This window comes from Lotus japonicus, chromosome 4 (genome assembly GCF_012489685.1).
Source record: "Lotus japonicus ecotype B-129 chromosome 4, LjGifu_v1.2".
NCBI lineage: Eukaryota > Viridiplantae > Streptophyta > Magnoliopsida > Fabales > Fabaceae > Lotus > Lotus japonicus.
The window spans coordinates 79,755,890-79,775,736 of record NC_080044.1 but is presented as its reverse complement, the minus strand read 5'-3'; the positions used below and the strand labels follow the sequence as shown (position 1 = coordinate 79,775,736).

The 19,847-nt window shown below is 35.4% G+C and overlaps 6 protein-coding genes across 8 annotated transcripts; 2 read left to right on the top strand and 4 right to left on the bottom strand.

The window, feature by feature from the left end:
• Positions 1-745: 745 nt before the first annotated feature.
• LOC130711853 (protein FAR1-RELATED SEQUENCE 5-like) lies at positions 746-3,215 on the bottom strand. Of its 2 annotated transcripts, XM_057561619.1 has the most exons (4): positions 2,996-3,215; positions 1,406-2,160; positions 1,148-1,303; positions 746-1,043 (listed from the first exon to the last, which is right to left on the bottom strand). In XM_057561619.1, the coding sequence occupies exons 1-3, from the start codon at positions 3,142-3,144 to the stop codon at positions 1,284-1,286; spliced, it is 924 nt and encodes a 307-aa protein (XP_057417602.1). In that variant the 5' UTR covers positions 3,145-3,215; the 3' UTR covers positions 746-1,043; positions 1,148-1,283. The 2 variants fall into 2 exon arrangements, with proteins under 2 accessions (XP_057417602.1, XP_057417601.1); XM_057561618.1 differs by having other exon boundaries at positions 1,148-2,160; positions 2,996-3,214.
• Positions 3,216-4,033: 818 nt separating this feature from the next.
• On the top strand, positions 4,034-5,271 carry LOC130711854 (succinate dehydrogenase assembly factor 2, mitochondrial-like; the record flags this gene model as incomplete). Its single annotated transcript, XM_057561621.1, has 3 exons — positions 4,034-4,303; positions 4,643-4,711; positions 4,821-5,271. Coding segments are annotated over 3 exons (477 nt in total), but the record flags the coding sequence as incomplete, so codon positions are not given.
• A 1,168-nt stretch (positions 5,272-6,439) lies between these two features.
• On the top strand, positions 6,440-8,091 carry LOC130710594 (uncharacterized protein At4g14100-like). The gene is made up of 2 exons (XM_057559920.1): positions 6,440-7,029; positions 7,656-8,091. Exons 1-2 carry the CDS (start codon positions 6,552-6,554, stop codon positions 7,856-7,858), a joined length of 681 nt encoding a protein of 226 aa, XP_057415903.1. The 5' UTR covers positions 6,440-6,551; the 3' UTR covers positions 7,859-8,091.
• A 415-nt stretch (positions 8,092-8,506) lies between these two features.
• Positions 8,507-10,423, bottom strand: LOC130710595 (uncharacterized). Its single transcript, XM_057559921.1, has 4 exons — positions 10,080-10,423; positions 9,893-9,951; positions 9,038-9,155; positions 8,507-8,905 (listed from the first exon to the last, which is right to left on the bottom strand). The coding sequence occupies exons 1-4, from the start codon at positions 10,307-10,309 to the stop codon at positions 8,827-8,829; spliced, it is 486 nt and encodes a 161-aa protein (XP_057415904.1). The 5' UTR covers positions 10,310-10,423; the 3' UTR covers positions 8,507-8,826.
• A 967-nt stretch (positions 10,424-11,390) lies between these two features.
• Positions 11,391-14,012, bottom strand: LOC130710593 (uncharacterized). Of its 2 annotated transcripts, none has more exons than XM_057559919.1 (7): positions 13,829-14,012; positions 13,528-13,714; positions 13,231-13,280; positions 12,624-12,924; positions 12,345-12,533; positions 11,935-12,117; positions 11,391-11,814 (listed from the first exon to the last, which is right to left on the bottom strand). In XM_057559919.1, exons 1-7 carry the CDS (start codon positions 13,963-13,965, stop codon positions 11,569-11,571), a joined length of 1,293 nt encoding a protein of 430 aa, XP_057415902.1. In that variant the 5' UTR covers positions 13,966-14,012; the 3' UTR covers positions 11,391-11,568. The 2 variants fall into 2 exon arrangements, with proteins under 2 accessions (XP_057415902.1, XP_057415901.1); XM_057559918.1 differs by having other exon boundaries at positions 13,811-14,011.
• Positions 14,013-15,972: 1,960 nt separating this feature from the next.
• On the bottom strand, positions 15,973-19,434 carry LOC130715932 (probable beta-1,4-xylosyltransferase IRX10L). The gene is made up of 4 exons (XM_057566087.1): positions 18,803-19,434; positions 17,457-17,845; positions 17,101-17,342; positions 15,973-16,681 (listed from the first exon to the last, which is right to left on the bottom strand). The coding sequence occupies exons 1-4, from the start codon at positions 18,906-18,908 to the stop codon at positions 16,168-16,170; spliced, it is 1,251 nt and encodes a 416-aa protein (XP_057422070.1). The 5' UTR covers positions 18,909-19,434; the 3' UTR covers positions 15,973-16,167.
• Between the last annotated feature and the right edge of the window lie 413 nt (positions 19,435-19,847).

The window sequence follows — 19,847 nt, the reverse complement described above, 5'->3', positions numbered from 1 at the left end:
TAATATTTTATTTTACTATCAAAACTATCTATACGTTGGGTATAATTTTTGCGAACACTGAATTTTGCCTCGTGTCATTCCATTTCCACTCTTCATTTTATTCGTTATTTAAAATAAAACCCAAAAAAATTAAAAAGCTGAAAAAGATGTGAATTTTATACTTCATCATAGATTTCCTTCTCATGTAACACACATTGATCAATTTTTAAATATAAAATAGAATGAAAAGAACCACAAATTTAAAACTACCCATTCTCCCGGGTGGGGATCCTCTCATGTGGAGAAAAACTTGAGGAAATAATGTGAGTAAATCTCAACCATTCATTTCTTTTAAGATAGATCAAAGGCTAAAATTAAAAGAAGGTTAAATAGTGTGTCTTATGTGTGATGTACCCAATCATTTCCTAGTGAGCTTTTGTAGTCCTTATACTATAAATTAACACAGCCAAATTTCACTTCATTTTCGTGTAAGTTTGTAAATAGTGTTAACAGCAAAGCTTCATTTTCGTGATGCTTTTATTTTTATTATGGAACCAATAAATATTTACATGGCATTTCAAAACTCATGTATTTTGAGTTTCTGACTACCATTTTCATAATTTTTTATTTTGAACCAATAAATGTTTTCAAACATATCTTTATCTCAATCCACTTCTTGTCATATCTTACTACAAAAAAAAAACATTAGATAATTCTACTTCATACTATTTCTTCTTCTTATCATCTCAATATTAAAACTTAACAATTACAAAAAAAATGATGTCATATCAGTTAATAATTGATGTCTTAACACCTGAACAACACCAAAAAACATTGTTAATACTTTCTACCATATCTAATATCTCCTATGGTTGATATAAACAATTACAAAAAAAGTTTGTTATATTGACACCATGATGTTAACAATTACAAAAAATGTTGTCATGTAAGTTGGTTCTTCATATCTAACACCCATCATGTTGAGGAAGCCACCCTGGCAAATGACTTGATACTTGATTCAAGTCAAAACTTAGTGATCGGAGAAATGTGTCATCAAGCGGTGCCTATATTATAAAAAGAATAAAATATAGTTAAAGTTAAATTTTTAAAATGAAAAGGTAATAACTATATATACTATTAAAGCACATGAATAAAAGGGGAAACTTACAGTTAATAGTCTAGTAAAACTATGAGTGCTTTCATGGGTTATCATATTATGTAACTCGTGATTGTTACTGAGAACTTGGGAGCTTGAATCACCATGATTGATTGGTTGCTCTTGAGAACTTGAAACACCAAGATTGTTATTGGGGCAAGTGTTTTCCTATGCAAACACAATAAAGCAAAAGAAGTAAGATTGAGAAATTTAAACAAATTGCTTAAAAACACATTGAAACAGCCAAAGGTCTATATGCATTATTAGTACTATATGTAGTGTCAAGAGAGACAACATCACCAAAGTACTCATAGTCCATAATCATTCTCGCATCAGCCCAAAAAATATTTGTTATTTGTTCATCAACATCTAATTGGACTCCATGATAGAAGGATGGGTTTTCTATATGTTTTTGTTGAAAGTGCCGTAATAAGCTTCCAGCCTCCCCATATGCCATGTTTCTCAATCTTTTGCCACGAAGATAATTCTTTTGATCTAACCGTGTGTAACCAAGGCTTTCTCTCCCGCCAACTTGTCTACTCATTAGTTCAAATACAGCTCTTTGCTTGATAACTGAATCATCTGCTAAATCAATCTCTTGAGCTTGAACTTGTGATAGTTTTCGCTGAGATTTTAGCATGTGAGTCGTCTCTGGAAGATGCAGATAATGGTTATGCTCATCAACAACATCATGAATTTGATACTTTCCAATCTCTTTCATGTATTTGAGTCCTATCCTTGCAGGACAATTGGTTCTTGTCTCAAGCCGATGATTAGTTGTCAAGCAATCCCTTTTATCGGGTTTACGAATTCCTTCTTTGCTGCACACATATCTAGTAGTCAATATCATTCCATCTTTGTTCTTGTTAAAATATTGCTTCCGAACATTAAATCCATTTTTTCCACCGTAACCATTCCAAAGTTTCCATGCCTCTTCCAAAGTGTTGAATAGTAGGCCTACTTGAGGCTTCCATTCATCATCCTTATTTGAAGTTCTTTGTGCAGCAACAAAATCATTTGACATTCTGTTGAAAAAATGAAAATTTACATACAAAAACTAGCTTTAATAAGCATGACAAAATAGATGTACCATAAATTCTAAATATGCTGTTTTTTTTTTGGAAACAGACACTTTATTAAAATAGAAATGGAACCAAGAGCAAAAAGAGAGCCCAAGGAACCAATACAAAAACATAGCACCAAGGATCCACACAAGACTAGGATTATAAGGCCAGCAAAAGTAAAAAAGAACACTAAAAGCACAAAGGAAAACTAAGCAACAGGGGCAGAAACAAGAAAAGAGATCAGGGTCCTATATATACTAGATATTCCAAACCACATTAAACTAGATATTACAACATTAAACCACATTAAACTAGATATTACAACATTAAACTACATTAAACTACATACCCCCAGCATACATAAGAATTGAAATTTAAAACCAGCCTCAACGCACCTCATTAAACTACATATCCCCATCACACATAAGAATTGAAATTTAAAACTACCAAACCAACTATACCTATATATACTAGATATTCCAAACCAGCACCACAACATGGTCCAAACACAGCAAGGCAACACAAAATATTACAACACCTTTCATCAAGCACCCACCCTATACATGCCCACCAAACTCACGCCAGCACCCCACACATGCCCACCAAGCTCCTTCTTTTAGCAAACAGATAACCCCCACCACCCACAAACACGACAACCCATGGGATCACCACCAAAACAACCATTTAATGTCAACAAAACACTTAAAACCCAAACCCACAATGACAAAGCACTTAAAACCCCAAGAGATAAAGCATTGCAGACATGGAGCAAAGAAAACCGAGCAACAGTTGGTACCTAGTGGCTTCCGTGATTGATGTGCGGTGCTCGTCGGCGTCCATGGCCACCGTGGGTGATGTACGGTGCTCGTCGGCGTCCTTGGCTGTCGTGGGTGATTCGAGTTGCTCATCGGCATCCATGGCCACCGTGGGTTGTGCGGTGCTCATTCTCAGAGAACAGGTGAAGGAAATAGAAGAAGTAATTGTAACCACACATAACCCTATCTAATCCACACTAGGAAATGATTGGGTACATCACACATAAGACACACTATTTAACCTTCTTTTAATTTTAGCCTTTGATCTATCTTAAAAGAAATGAATGGTTGAGATTTACTCACATTATTTCCTCAAGTTTTTCTCCACATGAGAGGATCCCCACCCGGGAGAATGGGTAGTTTTAAATTTGTGGTTCTTTTCATTCTATTTTATATTTAAAAATTGATCAATGTGTGTTACATGAGAAGGAAATCTATGATGAAGTATAAAATTCACATCTTTTTTCAGCTTTTTAATTTTTTTGGGTTTTATTTTAAATAACGAATAAAATGAAGAGTGGAAATGGAATGACACGAGGCAAAATTCAGTGTTCGCAAAAATTATACCCAACGTATAGGTAGTTTTGATAGTAAAATAAAATATTAATTTCAAAAAATAAAAAATCTATTATACTCTTATCTTATTATGTCACTATCCAACTCTCTTGTTTTATTTTGCTTTATAAAATACTGCTAAATAAACAAGTTTCTAAATCCAACAAGTTTTTACTTTACTTTTTAATTAACTTTATCTCATTAAGATTTTCCAAAAAATTTAAGGATCTTAAGCCAAAGAACCCTCATTTTTTTAGGGACGAAACATATTTAAGCCAGAAAAGAATACCTTAATATGAAGAAAAAAAAAAAAAGTGAAATGAGAGAGGTTGGGGGCTGTGGAGGAAAGAAAGCCACGGTAGGACTCGATTCGGCGGCAACACTGCAATTCTATATACGGTAGAGGGAACTTGCTTAGAGAGAGGAAGAGTGAGTTAACAATGGCTTCTCTGTTTGTGAGGTGAGTTGCTGCGATCAACGCCGCTAGGAGAGTTGCGAATATCAACGCGGCCTCTTCGATTTCCTGTTTCAGTTCGCAGTCGCAGACGCAGAGTGGGAATGATCCTCCGCTTGACATCGATTTCTCCAACGAAGAATCCAAAAAGCGCTTGTTCAACAGGTTATTGTATAGAAGCAAGCAGCGAGGGTTCCTCGAACTCGACTTGGTTCTCGGTAAATGGGTGGAGGAAAATATCCACTCCTTGGATCAGAATCGCGTTCAGGTCCTCGACGTGGTATGTCATGATGTATCAATTTTCTCATCTTCTTTTGTAACTGTTGATGTACCTCTTTAAGATTATGTTTGGAATCTTGTACATAAAAAATGTAGCATCTTGTGGTATATAAGTTAAAAATGAAGTGGTGATTTGCATCTTGCTAGTTAAAGGAATTAATTCAAAGATGCATGCTAATCAGAATAATTCTAAGTTAGTGCCTCTGGAACATACCTACTCTGTTCACATTATTTTCTAAACTAGAATGGTAAGGGTGAGTGTGCTGAAGTTTGTAAATGAGAATTCCAGGGCTGTTGACTGGAGTCCATGTCACTTTAAAATCCTATTTCTGTTATGCAGGAAAATCCAGATTTATGGAAGTGGATATCAGGGCAGGAGCAAGCTCCAGAGACAATAAACTCAAACCCAGTTAGTCTCATTCCATCACTTAAACGAAATGATGATTTTAAATTTGGTTGCTTCGTTGGATTCTTTTCTCTTATGAATGCAATTCTCATGCCACTCCTCTGTTGCTTAGGTCTTTGCTGCAGTGCGGGAAAGAGTAATGAAAAATCTTGATAGTCACTCTGCCCCTGAAACAAGAGCAACTCCTGGCCAACCATGGGTAAGAGTCCGCTGGGATACCAAGAAAGGTCCCATGACTGGGAATCAGTAGTTTGGGAATAAATGACATTATCATTTGTAACAATGAATGAAATCTTGTCCAGCATTTTCATTACTATAAATAAGGGCTGATAACTCCAACTTAAAGGTTTGTAATAGCTATTGGAGAGATCAGTGAAAGGGATCAAAACTAGATCAAAGTGAGTTATGAACTATTGCTGCCCGACATTTGTATTTGTAGTATATATCATCTGTTGTGAGAGGTTATATATTATAAAATCGATTATGTGTTGCAAACACATAACCAAACTGTATAGATGTTTGAGATTCATTTGAAGAATGGATTAAGAAGTTAGAGATAGAAACTCTTGCTTTAATGAATTATGAGGTTTCACAATTGAATTCAACAACATTATCCTCAAAAATTCACATTTCTTACAAATGTATTTTTTGATAGCCTCATAAATGTAGTAAAACATATATTACTTCACTTTCGATTCATTTTGACCACAATCAATGTTGTAAAAATTAATTTTATCCAAAATCAAGGGTGACACCAGTGATGAACTTATCTCCGAACACATTTTATATACCAACAGCAAAGCAAAAGAATATACTCCCTCCGTTCCACAAAGTTTGTTGTTTTGCACTATTTTTCAATATCCCAAAATGTTTGTTGTTTTAGAAAATCAATGCATTTTTTGCTAATTTTTTCCACATCTACCCTCATTTAATACATTTTCTCCCACTTATCACCTTTCATATTAACCAACCACAACTCTTCTCTATTAATTACATTATTCTCTATCTAAGAGCATCTTTAACCATGATACTCACTAAAGTATTTACATTCTACTTTTTACAACTTTTAATAATGCCACATCATCTACACCTTTTAATTAATTTTTACTCCAACCCAACAACTCTTAAAAGTTTATATAAAAAATTATTTTATTAATTGCAAGTTTTATTTAAACATTTTACATTAAGCAATAATAAATGCAAACACACTTTTCATGACTAAATTGAGTATCTACATTCACATACTCTAACTAGCCATGTTGGAATTAAAAATTTGCTCCAATGGTAATAGATATTGGTGAGAGTATGTATTTGACATTACATACTCTCATTGGAGATGCTCTAAGTATAATTTAATAGTTGCACATCATACTAGTAAAATTAAATAAGGGCAATCTAGTCAAATTATGCTATCAATAATTGTTTTCTTACTCTTTGTGCCACAACCTTAAACTACAAACTTTCTGAAACGGAGGGAGTACAATAGAATAGAATAAAATAAAACTTTATTATAAGTTGAATTGTTTTTTGGTACATTGAAAAAGATAAATTGCACCGTACATAAATCTCTCACACCCGATCTATAACATTCCAGATAAATTTTACCACTTGAATTATCATTCGAGATTAGTTGAATTGTTAAATAAGATATAATAAAATGTATTTTATTTTACTGATGCTTTATTTTCATTTCAATTAATGCATATAAAGGAAAATTATTTTTTAAATTTCACTAAAATTAAAAAACTAAATAGTAAATTCATTCCCTTCCACAAAACCTCACCTCTCATTCTCATTTCTCATCTCCTCCTCAATCCCTCCTCATACACAAATTCGCAATTCAATGGCAGAATCCCAATCCCTTTATCTGTGCTTGCTCCTCTTCCTCTTCCTCCACCTCCTTCTCCCACTCCCGCCGGCACTAGCCTCATCAACACCAACCCCAACGGCGTGGCCGCACCAGTTCCACTCAGTCCTATTCATCAACAGCAGCGGCAATCTCCAGAAAACCGACCTGTGGTACGACTGGCCCAACGGCCGCAACTTCAACATCATCCAGCACCAGCTCGGCGTTCTCAAATACGACCTTGAATGGAACAATGGCACCTCCTTCTACTACACCCTCGACCCTTTCAACCACACCTGCAAGGTTATCCATTTCGATGTGGGTATTCTCCGCCCTAACTGGCTCGACGGTGCTAACTACCTGGGCCAGCACTATGCCGACAACTTCCTCTGCAATGTCTGGGAGAAGGTGGATTTCATCTGGTACTATGAGGATGTGCTCACTCGAAGACCTGTTAAGTGGATCTTCTACTCTGGTTAGTTAATTAACTACTGTGTGCTACCACTCGAGTGCGTTTGGGTAAACAAGTTAATTAAAGTCGCATGCTTTATCGCGTAAGTATTTGTATTTATTTATAAGCTAATTAGATAAACTTATTGAAATATGCTGAAAATAAGTTATAGATAAATATAAGTTTTTAGGTGTGTTTGGGAAAACAGCTAAATTAAGCATTTATGGACATAAAAGCTTATTATACAGGTGTTTATTCATAACCTATTTTGAAAAAATTATTGATGTAAGTTGAAACAGCTTCCATAAGATATTATTAACAGCTTTATAAAAATAAGCTTACAAAGCTTATATAAGTAGGTCGTAAGCTATTTAAAGCTCTTCCTAACACTTGCGTAAACGCTTATGGTATAAGATAAACTTTAATAAGCTCTTCAAAATTATCATTCATGATCATAAGCTAATTTGAACAACTTAAGAAAATAAGCTTAAAATACTAGGCCATAAGCTACTTGCTGTAGTTTTTCCAAACACTTGTATAAGCGTTTATGCTATGAGATAAAGGGATTTTTCTAAATTGGAATGTTTGCTGTTATTTGATAATTAGGTTTAATTGTTTTGATTTTGGGTCTAATTTGGTGAGTGGTGCAGGGATGATTGCTCATGTGATGACATTTGAGGTTGGTGCTGTGCTTGAAGATGCACAATGGCAGGCTCCTGTGTACTGTTTTAATGAGGCTGAGACACATGAGAAAAGTAGCAGTAGCAAGGCCCTGTTAGATTCAGAAGCTTCTGCTGCTCTTGGTGGTTCTTTTATGAGAGAGATAACAACTCAACATGCATATGCTAAGTAATTGTGAGGAAAATGTTGGATAGACATCCGATTGGGCTGTCCACATAAAGAAAAAAGAGAACATAAAAAAGTAATGAATGTGATGTGATGAAAAATGAGAGATAGAGAAAAAATGAGTGATCACGGAGGGGTGTGTGTACTCCGGTGTCTACATATTTTAGCTGTAACTGTAAGACTGGAATTACTCATTAGCATATTCGTAATAATGTATCTCTCTTATTTTGTTGGGATGCATGTTGATTGTCAGGATTTGCAGCTCTAAGGTACACTTTAGGTGATAAAATACAGTATTAAAACCATCAATTAAGAAAATCTATACCTTATATTTTAACAATTTTAGGTAATTTGTGATTCTATCTGAAGAATTATGTCCCGTGGAACATGTAAGTGTGTGTTTCAATATTGCATTATGAACTGTACTTAATACATCAGAAGAGCTTCATTCATCTTTATCTTTAGGGGTTATTTAAATCACTCGTGTTTCAATAGGTATGTATGATTGTTTGTTTTCAAACAAATAATCAAAAACATTTTAGAATCTTGTTATGTCACATGATAATGTCAAATAAAATATTCAACATGGAATTTTTGACATGAGTCAATCATGATCCAATCAGACACACACTGGTCTGCATAACTCTCCATATACTTCTGTTGGAACTTTTTGCTACCTTTCATTTGAACATTGTTGAAAATTTATAATGCTTCTTAATGGCAACAAAGAAAATAATTCTCCCCACTATAACAAAGCCACAAGAAATGTACTACATCCATTATACAACAAAAAGGAAAATTCTTCCAGCTATAATTACATTGCTAAACATGAGCAGTCTTCTCTCTCAAATTAATTGTACCATTTATTGTATGGCCATCATGACTCCTAAATAGAGAGAACAAAATGAAAAGGATAACAGAGAAAATAAATTCCATGTTTCAGCCTTCAAAGGGACCAGCAACTTAACATTGAGCCTAGTATACGCTGTTCAGATAGAAATACAAGCCAGCAAGCGCTGCAATTCCCACAGCAACTGCAATAGGAAGTGCCCTCCTGTGTACAATTTATCACATAACATTAATGCCAAAATGAAGCTGCCAGAGTGAGATAGCAGTATCATGCAAGTGTCACACACACACATAGAAACATGGTAAAGTAGTAGTAGTAGATTTATGGCTGACTCACCCAATTGCTTGATCTCTCTGAAGTTCTGCTTTTCGTGCCTTTCTAACATCTATATCATTTGCATTTTTGGTCACAGGTGGTGCATAGGGCTTAAATCTTCGTTTTGGAGCACCACAAACTGCAAAACACTAGAATACTTATTTATGGCAACAACAATAATGTACTTTACCTACTTCTTTCAATCCTTTTGCTCCAAATTTAAGTTCTAACAAGAGCTGCCTCAGCCTAACCATTCCAAACCACATTTTTCTTTCTTATCACTATCATTATGAGAGCTCAACTCAACTCATCATACACCAAAGTAAGAACCTTATTTCAAAAGATATGTAAATTTATGCACACTTCATAGTTTAATCAAATAAACTCAAAAGAGCTTACACATATATCTTAAACTTTAGTATTTATGCTATAAGATAAACTCATCAAATGAGTTCTTCTAAGCATTGCTTGTTCCCCTATCAATCGTGAGCCTTATGCCCTTAGCGCATCTTTATATTCACGGTAGATTTTCAAGGTAAACACACAATTGATTTTAGGGAAAAGCTACTCGGCTACTCCTATTAGCTTTTGTGGTAACAGAAGTGATTCTGGAAGATTTGAACACGAATTTAAACATGCTACATTCCTACGCTGGACATTTGTAAAACTAGATTGAAATGCACATATCCACACTTGTTGTGGATATATGGCTAATTTATCATAACTCTTTTCTTTTTGTTAAAAAATAGGACTAAATAAAGAATTTATAAAACTCATGTAATGAAGAACCCATATGATTATATGAACATGGCAAATTTGCATTTCTGATAGACAAATAACAAGAATTCGACAATTCCTGTAGTCAGAAGCAAGTACCACGGCAGAAGTAGTTATCAGGCAACTTCTCAAAGGGAATTCTATCACTGTAAATATATCTGCAATTGCATCAATCAAACATTAACAGATGCATAAAATTTCTTTACAAAAAAACAAGTCCATTGACATCATCAATCTCTATATATAGTATGATCAAAATGGAAAAAAGTTAAAGGTGATAAGAAACCCGCAATCACGACAGATATAGGATTGCTTGGAAGCCACACGCATGGAAATCCTGGGTGCTACTGAAGTTAGAAGTTGTTGGTGATTAGGATGAAGATACAGGTTGAGTGAACCAGAGAAAAATGGTGACTTGAGAGCAAGAGGGTTGAAGGGTCGTCGCAGCCCAGTATTTACAGTGAGGGTGTTGTGAAGGGTGGTTGTTGTTGTGGGTGACTGCATTTGTAAGGCCATGTTTTCTTTGCTCTTCCTCTGCAACACACAGAACAGAAGGAAAGACAAGTAGAAGATAAGAGAATGGTTGTGGAAACAAAGGGTCAATGTCCAATTGTGTCCCAAGCCTACGTGGAAAGTGTGGCTTTCCTCTACTCCTCACCACACACCACCAGCTCTTTTCCACTCTCTTTTGTTTTATCCTTTGAGGACATAGTGGACAACTGGACATAATATTTCACATAAACCACGAATATCGGTTGACACTAGTGTAAACTCACATAAACATTCACTTCACGACTAAAAATGAATGAAGCTCTTCTTATGAATTGGGAGGAAAGTCATCTGATACTCATTAGCGTTAGGGTTGATGGGCGTTAGCTCTTATTTTGAGGCAAAAAGTTAACGGAAGTATTCTTATTAATTGAAATGAATGTCACATTAATTCAACCAATATCCAAACGCGTATTAGTTCATGCCATTATCCCTAGTGGTGTATATTTAAATTTCCATTGAACTAAACGACAATCCACTTTTGATTTAACATGACAAAATCTTACTTCTCCGTCGATGTACTATGATGTGTGTTTCTATGTCATGGTCAATGCAAACAGGATACCAAACGGGTAACTTTACACTATTATGAGAGAAGTGAGTCTCAAAGAGGCTACTAGAAATAGTTTTTATGAGACTTAAGTAATTTTAGGAGAGCTAGAAGTAAATCCAAACTTGCTGATAGAAAAATGTGTAGAGCAACAATAATTCTCCTTTCTTTTCCTCTCATGTGTAAGGGGATAAGTTCATCTTCATCCAGCATACTTTACATGTAGCAAACAAGCAGAAACTTGTTTCAAGTGATCATTTCCCCTGTTTTTGTTGAGGGATTCTACAGATTAAGGAATCAAAACTAGAACTATTCATGTCTCTGCATCCTGCTGAGTGGGGGAATGCAATGTAATTAGTCTGATTGTCTACATTTAACTGGATAATGTCAACATTGTTAAATTAGGACTTTGATTATCTGGCATGCATAGATAGTGGTTATAATCTTATAGGCATGTGCCTTTTAATTCCTATGCTTGTGATTTAAAACTTCCCAAAATAATTATAATAAAAGAAATACAGTAAATTGTAATATAATTCATCACTGTTTATAATTTTATTTTGACTCCAAGCTTTGACAGCATCAATCCCATGCTGCATATGCATCCAGTTTTATTAAAGAAAAGTGCCAAATACTTTTGGCATGGAGTTGTACTGATATATCCTGGAAGCAAAATCTATTGGCTGATGAATTCACTAGATTTAGCCTTCTTTTGCAGGCATTGAAGCACATTGTCAAAGCTTTTTGTGAATGAATCTAGCACCTCATGTTCCAGCTGTGATCCAACAGCATTCCAATCAATCCCCAACCTCTCAATTGCATTGTAAATGCCTTGGGCCTCTGAAACATTTGCATCAATGGTTCTTGAAAGAACACCATGGTCCATGAATGCTTGAAAAGCTTGACTTGGCATGGTTGAAATCTGCATAGGCACAAAAGAAGGACAATATTATTTAAGAACCTAATAAAGAATCACTACAATTTTTAGCTTATGCTTACTGAATCCAATCAAGGTAATAAAAAAGTAACTGATATGGCTTACCGTATCTGGTCCAATAAGAGATTCAACATAAGAAGTATCAGGGTAAGCTGGATTCTTCACATTTGTTGAGGCCCACATCAACCTCTGCTTCTTGGCACCTCTCCTCTCCAGGTGCTCCCACCGGGGACCGGAAAACATTTTCTGGTAAAGCTGGTAAGCTAAGACTGCTTGAGCAACCGCAGCCTGAAAGAATCATCATTAACATAGTCAGATCACCTTCTTTTTCCTCAAAATTAATTCTGATACTCAGAAGTTACTCACATAAGTTTCTACCCATAATTAATTTTGGCTTCAGAATCAATTGTAGAAGAATTTCCAAACATACACTATAACAATTCGAGGCAAAAGTAAAAGGAACCGACACACACAAAAAAAAGGTAACCAAAGTATAAAAGAGAAGGGCTTCAAACCATTCCTCTGAGTTCAAGAGCCTCAGGAGTACCAATTTGCTCAAGCTTCTTGTCAATTGTAACATCCACTCTACTGATGTAGAAAGCTGCTGCACTTGAAACCTTAGAGAGATCAGCCATGCCAGAAGCTTCAAGGCCATCCAGGTAAGCATTAATGACTGCTTCATAACTATGGAGACAGAATATGAGCTGTTCAAATACACAAACAATGAGCATATTGTTTCTACAGCCTTGCAAGGGTCAAATTTCATGACATCAGAATGCTCATAACAAACTTACAGTGACATTCACACTTATCCCCAGAGAAATGACTTCCTTTATAGAAGGGATGGATCTTTCAGTTGCAGGAATTTTGATATAAACATTTGGATAGCCAACCATTTCATGAAGCCATTTTGCTGCCTCAATTGTCCCTTTGGTATCATTTGCAAGCTTGGGGGAAACTGCAAGAGATACACGCCCATCATCCCCATCCTTTTCATTGTAAATTGGCTCCAAGAGCTTGCAAGTATCCTGTATGTCCTTCACAACCAATTCCCAGTAAGCATTTTCTATGTCTTTCCCTGCCTCTACCAGCTCCCTGCTTGAACATAGATCAAATTAATAATAGTTTATATTATGCACTTAAAGAAACGTTACCAAGCATCATCAGTTGCACATTCTCGATAACAAATTAAATTACATTTCTGGTACCCTAAACTCTATACCCTTAACGAATAAAAAAATCCTATCCTAAGTCCTAACCATAGGCTTAGTTATGTCAGAAAAAAGACCAAAAAACATAGTAAAAAATAATAACAGTAACAACTAACAAGCATAAGTCTTTCTGGTTCTTCTTCTACCACTGCTAATTAGGTTGAAAAAAAAGGCAAATCTAAGTACCTACCTCAACTGTGCATTGTAAGCATTTGATGATGATATAGCTTTTTCAAATATCTGCAACAAGAAAAAATTGTACCGGAATGAAAATCCAAATTAGAGGAACTAGATTAAACTAAAATGCAGGGTTTCAAATTGCAGCTCGCAACCGCAATTGCGGCCACAACCTAATGGATTTTGGAGTCTCCGCATAGGCATTGCGACCGCAATTGCAGCTGCATCACCTTGCATTTACCTGCAATTCCGCGACATAGCAGCCGTAATTTAAAACCATGAATTAAAAGAATAAAAAAAATGAGAGTACCGCTGGATTGGTAGTGACACCTCTGATTCCAGACTCAATGAATGGCAGCAAATCAGAAACAGGGCGACAGAGATGGTCATAGTAAGGGCTCTGTCCGTGCTTCTCATAGAGATCATGCAGAATAGTTCTTCCTTCTTTAATCCTTGTACCGTTAACATTGTCCATTTTACCACTCAAACAAAGCAATCTGTTAGAAGAAAAAAGGATGCTACTATATTTAGTAACTGAAAAAGAAGAAAAAAATTGGTTTTGTGAGATCAAGGGAAGGAAGTAACAAACAAACCTGAAGGGGGGAACCCACCTTGTCGGAGTGAATGAGGTTGACCGTGAAACTGGAAAAACATGAGAGGTTTCAATGTGAAGTGAAGAGATGATTGAGGGGTTGACTACAGCCATGGCTTGTCTATGGGGACAGGACAGGACTGTAGAGAAAAGCATGCAATTGGTTGGTTAGAACTTAGAATAAGATTGTTTTGGTGGATTTCGTTAAGATAGTTTATGCTGTTCTGTTATTACTTAACTTTACAAGTGTGCTTGAAAGTACTAGCCTATCAGATGCAAGGATTAAAGGTAATAACATGTCAACTTTGTTTACACACATGTGAACGAATCTAAGCGTTCCTCCAACCACCTACATAATGTAAATTCATCACAATTAAACTCGAGGTGCAAACCCGTGATATCCAAGAGTTAACTTGAGTAGATAAAAGATACACAAACCACTCAACTCTGAAGTTTACTTCCATACACTGATACACCATATTGCGTGACGGTTTTTGAATGCCACAAAATTTTGTAGCAAAAACCTTCACAAATCAGAATGTGTGAAAATGAGTTGCAATGTTAGTTCAATTGTGTTACAATCCCTTATTTTCAAGTTTTTCAAACCACTATTCATTCAACAAGTTTTTTTTCCACACACTTTATGCTATCCCACAATTACACTATCATGGGCCCATTTTGAGCACTAAACATGAGACATTTATATTTGACTTAAACTTCATATTTTTTTTATTTTTAAATTTTCTCCATGTTGTTATATTAATAATTAATATGTTGATTTATTCATAGATGTTTGTTTCAATATTTATCATGTGATTTATTAACTTAATTACTAAACTTCTTACTTTAAATAATTTAATTCACCTATATCAATTATTATTACATATTTATAATTTACATATAAAAAAGTACAAGCGCGAGTAGTAATAGATCATATGAATTTGATACCATAACCAATGAATAATATAGTTCATGGTAGTAAGTATCGACCGATACACCGATACAATACGCGATACGATACATTTTTTTAGGTAAATGATACGTATCGTACCTGTGTATCGAATTGTCCATGTATCACGTCCGTATCGGCCGTATCGTATCATGTATCATTGTATCGCGATACGAAATTGTATCACACGATACAGAAACTGGGCAAACCGGGTCATGCTCGAGACCCAGTTCAGATATTTTAATTTTTTTAGCGTTTTTTTACGGGTTTTTTTTATGAATTTGGGCCAAAGTGGGTCGACTCAATGCATTTAGGGATTGAAATTACCCTAAATCCCCGATTTCATCTCTTGACAAGGGTTCAACTTCAACGCTTACGGGTTCAACTTCAACGTTGTTCACCTTTACTGCAGTATGGTTTAAAGCACAATTTAGCAAGTATGGAAGTGCTTTGCATTTGTCATGTTATTGATGATTTTGAAGGAGATGAAGACTTGCATTTGTCATATTTTGATTAATTATATTATATATATCGTATATTTTTCATTTATGACTTATTTTTGTGTGTGTTTGTATCGTACGATACATAATACGATACGATACACGAGACGAAAAATAGGTCTTTCGATACACGATACGATACACGATTCAACTACCATGATATAGTTATAACCTTAGAAGTTTTTTTTGGTGCGTCGAAAAACTAACATAACATATTAATTTAAAATTAAAAATTAAAAACTAAAAAAGGAGGAGTGTGTAATAGATCATGAGTTTGATACCATAACCAATGCATTCTATTCAATAAGTTTATATGATCCATTATGGTTACTAATATGATTAACCTAAATTTACTATCATTAGAACAGGTGGAGTTGGATAAGAAAGATATGCATTGCTAGCTACCATTATGATTTTGATTTCCAAATTCATGACCCAAATTACCAACTCTAGCAAACAATACACCAAAGACAATAACCCACAAATGGTTTGTTCAGCCGTTTAGGTGGAACATGTCCGATTCCCCTAATACAAGGTCTCAAGTTCGAGTTCGTGAATGGAAAAAACTTCTTGTTGAAAGAGCTAGTCTCACCATGATGTGGATGTTCCTAACTCAAAATTTCCTCTCATGGAGAATATATGTGGTGCACCAAAAGGTAAACCAAAGACAACAAGCAATCCCACTAGAGCAGGGAAACATGAACTGTGAGTCTGTGAGCATAAAATGAGAACAATCATGTTGCAAAATGGATAACATGATCTAATGAATTTGTATGTAAAAATATCAGAATTTACAATGTCAATAATAAAAAAAAGGCATCTCGGTTACCAACTCCTATAAACATTTTGGGAGGATATACCAAGAAATATAAAGAATCCTAATGGCCTCAGAAGACTACTATAATTTTGCTACCAAGGTTTAAGGTCCCCCACAGGGCCAGCAGTCCAGTTCAATATCTTGTCACCCGCCTTCAAGAAAACACTTCTGTCACGTGGCAACTTACGAGCAAGTCCATTTAGAACTTGATGGAAAGCATCTCCGGGTTGAGCGGGTTGAGGGAACAACATTGCTTGCTTCATAGAAGGGTTAGCAAGCAATCTCTGTTTCCTCAATATAATTTCTGGTGGGATAGATGTGAGTATGGTATCCAACTTAGGTACATCCTCCTCATCAACAAACACTCCAATATCTTCCCATGGAATTGCATCAGCAAATGGCAGAACAATGTCATCTGCGATGATAACAGGAATGCAACCAAACACCACAGCTTCGACCAACCTCGGGCTCCAAGGGGCCCATCCCAGTGGGCATAGACAAAACACAGCTCTTTGCATGTCCTCGTAGTATGTGGTTGGATGCTCAGTGGAGATGTCGAACAGTGGATTGTTCTTAAAGTTCTCCCAGACTGCTGCTCTTGCACCTCTGCAAGATTGCAAAACACAGTCAGTTTAACCACTTAGGATTACTTGTTGATCCAGTTTGTTTTTAGCATGTTTGGTTCCACGGTAAAATGCACTAGAATCATTTCTGATTAGAAGATACAAGTTTTATTTTCTGAGTAAACATGCTTTTTATAATGTGCAAATCATGAAAACAAACATGCACTTTGTCATGAAAGCAGCAATGCACTCGCCAATACAGTTAAATAGTAAATCTCAATCTTCTTAGGCAGTTTCATTAATTACATATTTATATAAATCAAAGTTATTCTTCATTCAAATTTTCAGTAAAAGGATGCAAATCAACTTTCTTAATGCAGATAATATACGAAAGTAAATGTAATGCCACCATGCATTCAAATTTCCTCCTTTGAAGTTGTAAGTTGTAATAATAAGACCTACCTTGCATAGTAACCACCTTCAGGGTCATTTCCCACATCATAAAACAGCCCTCGGAAGTATACAAAAATGGACCTTGGAGTCTTATCAGGAATTAGGTGGGTATGCATTTTCTGTGGTGGAGCATAAGGGGGAACAGTAATTGAGCCCTCTTTCAAGCACACATGATTCCTCTGTCCAAATGTTTGAACCAAGGTAGCACGCTGTAGCAGTGGAAGAATCCCTCTTTCAATTGCCTTTTCTTCCTGGAACAAAATAATATAAGAAAGGTGCATGTCACATGATCCATCTTCAGCATTTGCAGCACTAACAGTGATATAAATAATAAATGAAGTATGATTATATACTAAATCCAGTACCTGGTAATGAAAACATGCCCCAAAGTCATGAGGAACCACAAAGAAATGATCTGCCCCCTCTGTCCGGTTCCAATAAGGCCAGTTTGAAGAAATAAGCTGTATCGCACTTCTCATCATTCGCGGTGACTTAAAAGGTAAAGGAAGGCCATTTGGTGTCAAGTCACAGGTGGTGTATACAGGGGTATAAAACCAATCAGCTTCTTCAGGGTTAAGGGTTCGGACAGCGCTAGATAAAAGAAACCGGTGCATAAAGATCTCAGCAGCAAACATATGATTGAGGCATCTGGGGTCCTTTTGCAGAATTTTCTTATTATATTTACTTGGAAGTTCATAAACAAAAACCTTCAACCTTCCCACCGGATCATCTTCCAATACATCACCAGCGCTACCTACAATTGGATCAACCGCAACATGCTTAGTAGTCTCATCTTTAATAAAAGGAAATATATACGTGTTTTAAATACACTATACTTGTTTTAAATACACTAACACAGGGAATTTAAATAGTACAACACTGCTGATAAACAAAGAAACAAAGCATGTGCATTTATCTGTACATATCAATTACCTCAAATTATTAAAGCTGTCCTCTTTTACCCAACCTCCATTCTAGCTACTTCCCCAGTGAATTGAAATCTAAACTGATACTACATTCTTAAAATCTGAATACCGCAGTGCTGAGTTGATATTAATGTCTTCATAACATTTGAGCATACATAGTTACATACTGTTAGGGAGCAACATTCATATTTTGGTTATCACTTTTTCCCTTTACTGGCTTCATAAATTTCAAGAAAATGATCAAGGTATTGATTGTAAGAGCAAGGTATTCTGCAGATTACAATGTTCAAATTTCTCTTCATAAACCAAAAAAAAAAGATACTCTTGGGGAGAGAAGTGGAAAGGCTCATGTTTTGATTCAGCTATCAAAATTGAGAATTAAGCACAACCTATTAAAAGTTCCATTTTCATGCATTACCTCTAAAATTCTCAACATCTATGCAGTCATACATCTTCCAAACTCTTATATTTTAGCCTAATTGCTATGGAGCATTGGACCTTAAGCAACCAACTAAAAGCAAAAGCTCTATTAAATTGTATTCATGCTATCTTTTATCTAACAAGCAAGCTTGGCACTTTTAATTCAGGATCTCAAGAACAACTAGATAAGTTCAGAGTTGAATAAACCAATGGCTTGCATTGAAACCAACACAACACCAAACTGGGAAAAAATTGATCACAATCAAAAGATTTAAACAGAAGATAACCTAAACCGAATCAATAGAATTAGAACATGGCAAGCAAAGAAAGAAGCTATAAAATCCGAAATCAGAAGAATAACCAACCTGAAATTCTTTCTGGTGGCTGATTCCTGCCCAATTCAACAGCACCAATTGAAAAGACAAAAGCAGCACAGAGAAGCCCTAAAAATCCCAAATTTCTGACACCCATTATGGTCCTTCAAGAAAAGATGTGATTTTGATTGGAGGAATGATGAATCTCAGTGATGGGAAGAGGGAGGTGCCAATGCAGAACAAGGAAAATGAAGGTGCTATAATGAAGTCAATGGTGGTCAGCAGAAGAAGGTTGAGATGTCACAGGGGGAAGTGGTTGTGAATGTGATGAGAGGTTTCTTAGCAATGGGGGTTCACAGGAACAGGTTGAAGGAAAGGGAATTGGGTTGTTCTCAGCAGAAACAGAGAGAGACAGATATGAACAGTGAGAGAGTGGATTTGATTTGAAGAAAACAAACAATGTTTGAAGAGTGAGGTTGAAGATGAAGATTGAAGGTGGATTTTGTAATGTTTTTTTCTGGTTTGGTGATGTTTTGTTTGTGTGAGGTTTGATGAGAAGTCAATCTCAGAGAACCATTTGGGTACCAAAATTCAACTGCGTGACGTTATCTTAAGACACTTGATTGGGTTTAACATAAACAGGTCAGAATAATCCAATGTTTTTTTGTGTATCTTCTTTGAATAATAGTTGAAAGTATTTTGACTATTTTCTCGAGTTTCGTGGGAATTAAAGAATGGATAAGTTTTCATGAATGAAAAGTCAAAGATGCATTTATACTTGAATTTTATGGAGCATCATTTACTTTCTTTGAATCTTGATTATCACGATTATCACATCACATGTGATATGATAATGTCTTTTTTTTTTCTTTAAAGAATATGACAATTTCAATTGAAACACTTGTGTAGTTCTCAATTTTTGTAAATAGGTTAAGGGTTGCACATATTTAACATATAAGAGAAATAAATACAAAACTTAAATATGAGGGAATATGAGAGATTTTTCACATGAGAGAATTTTGATACATTTTCATCACTACTTTACTCTGATTATTTAGAAATATGACAATTGTAAAAAAAAGATTGGCAAAGTTAT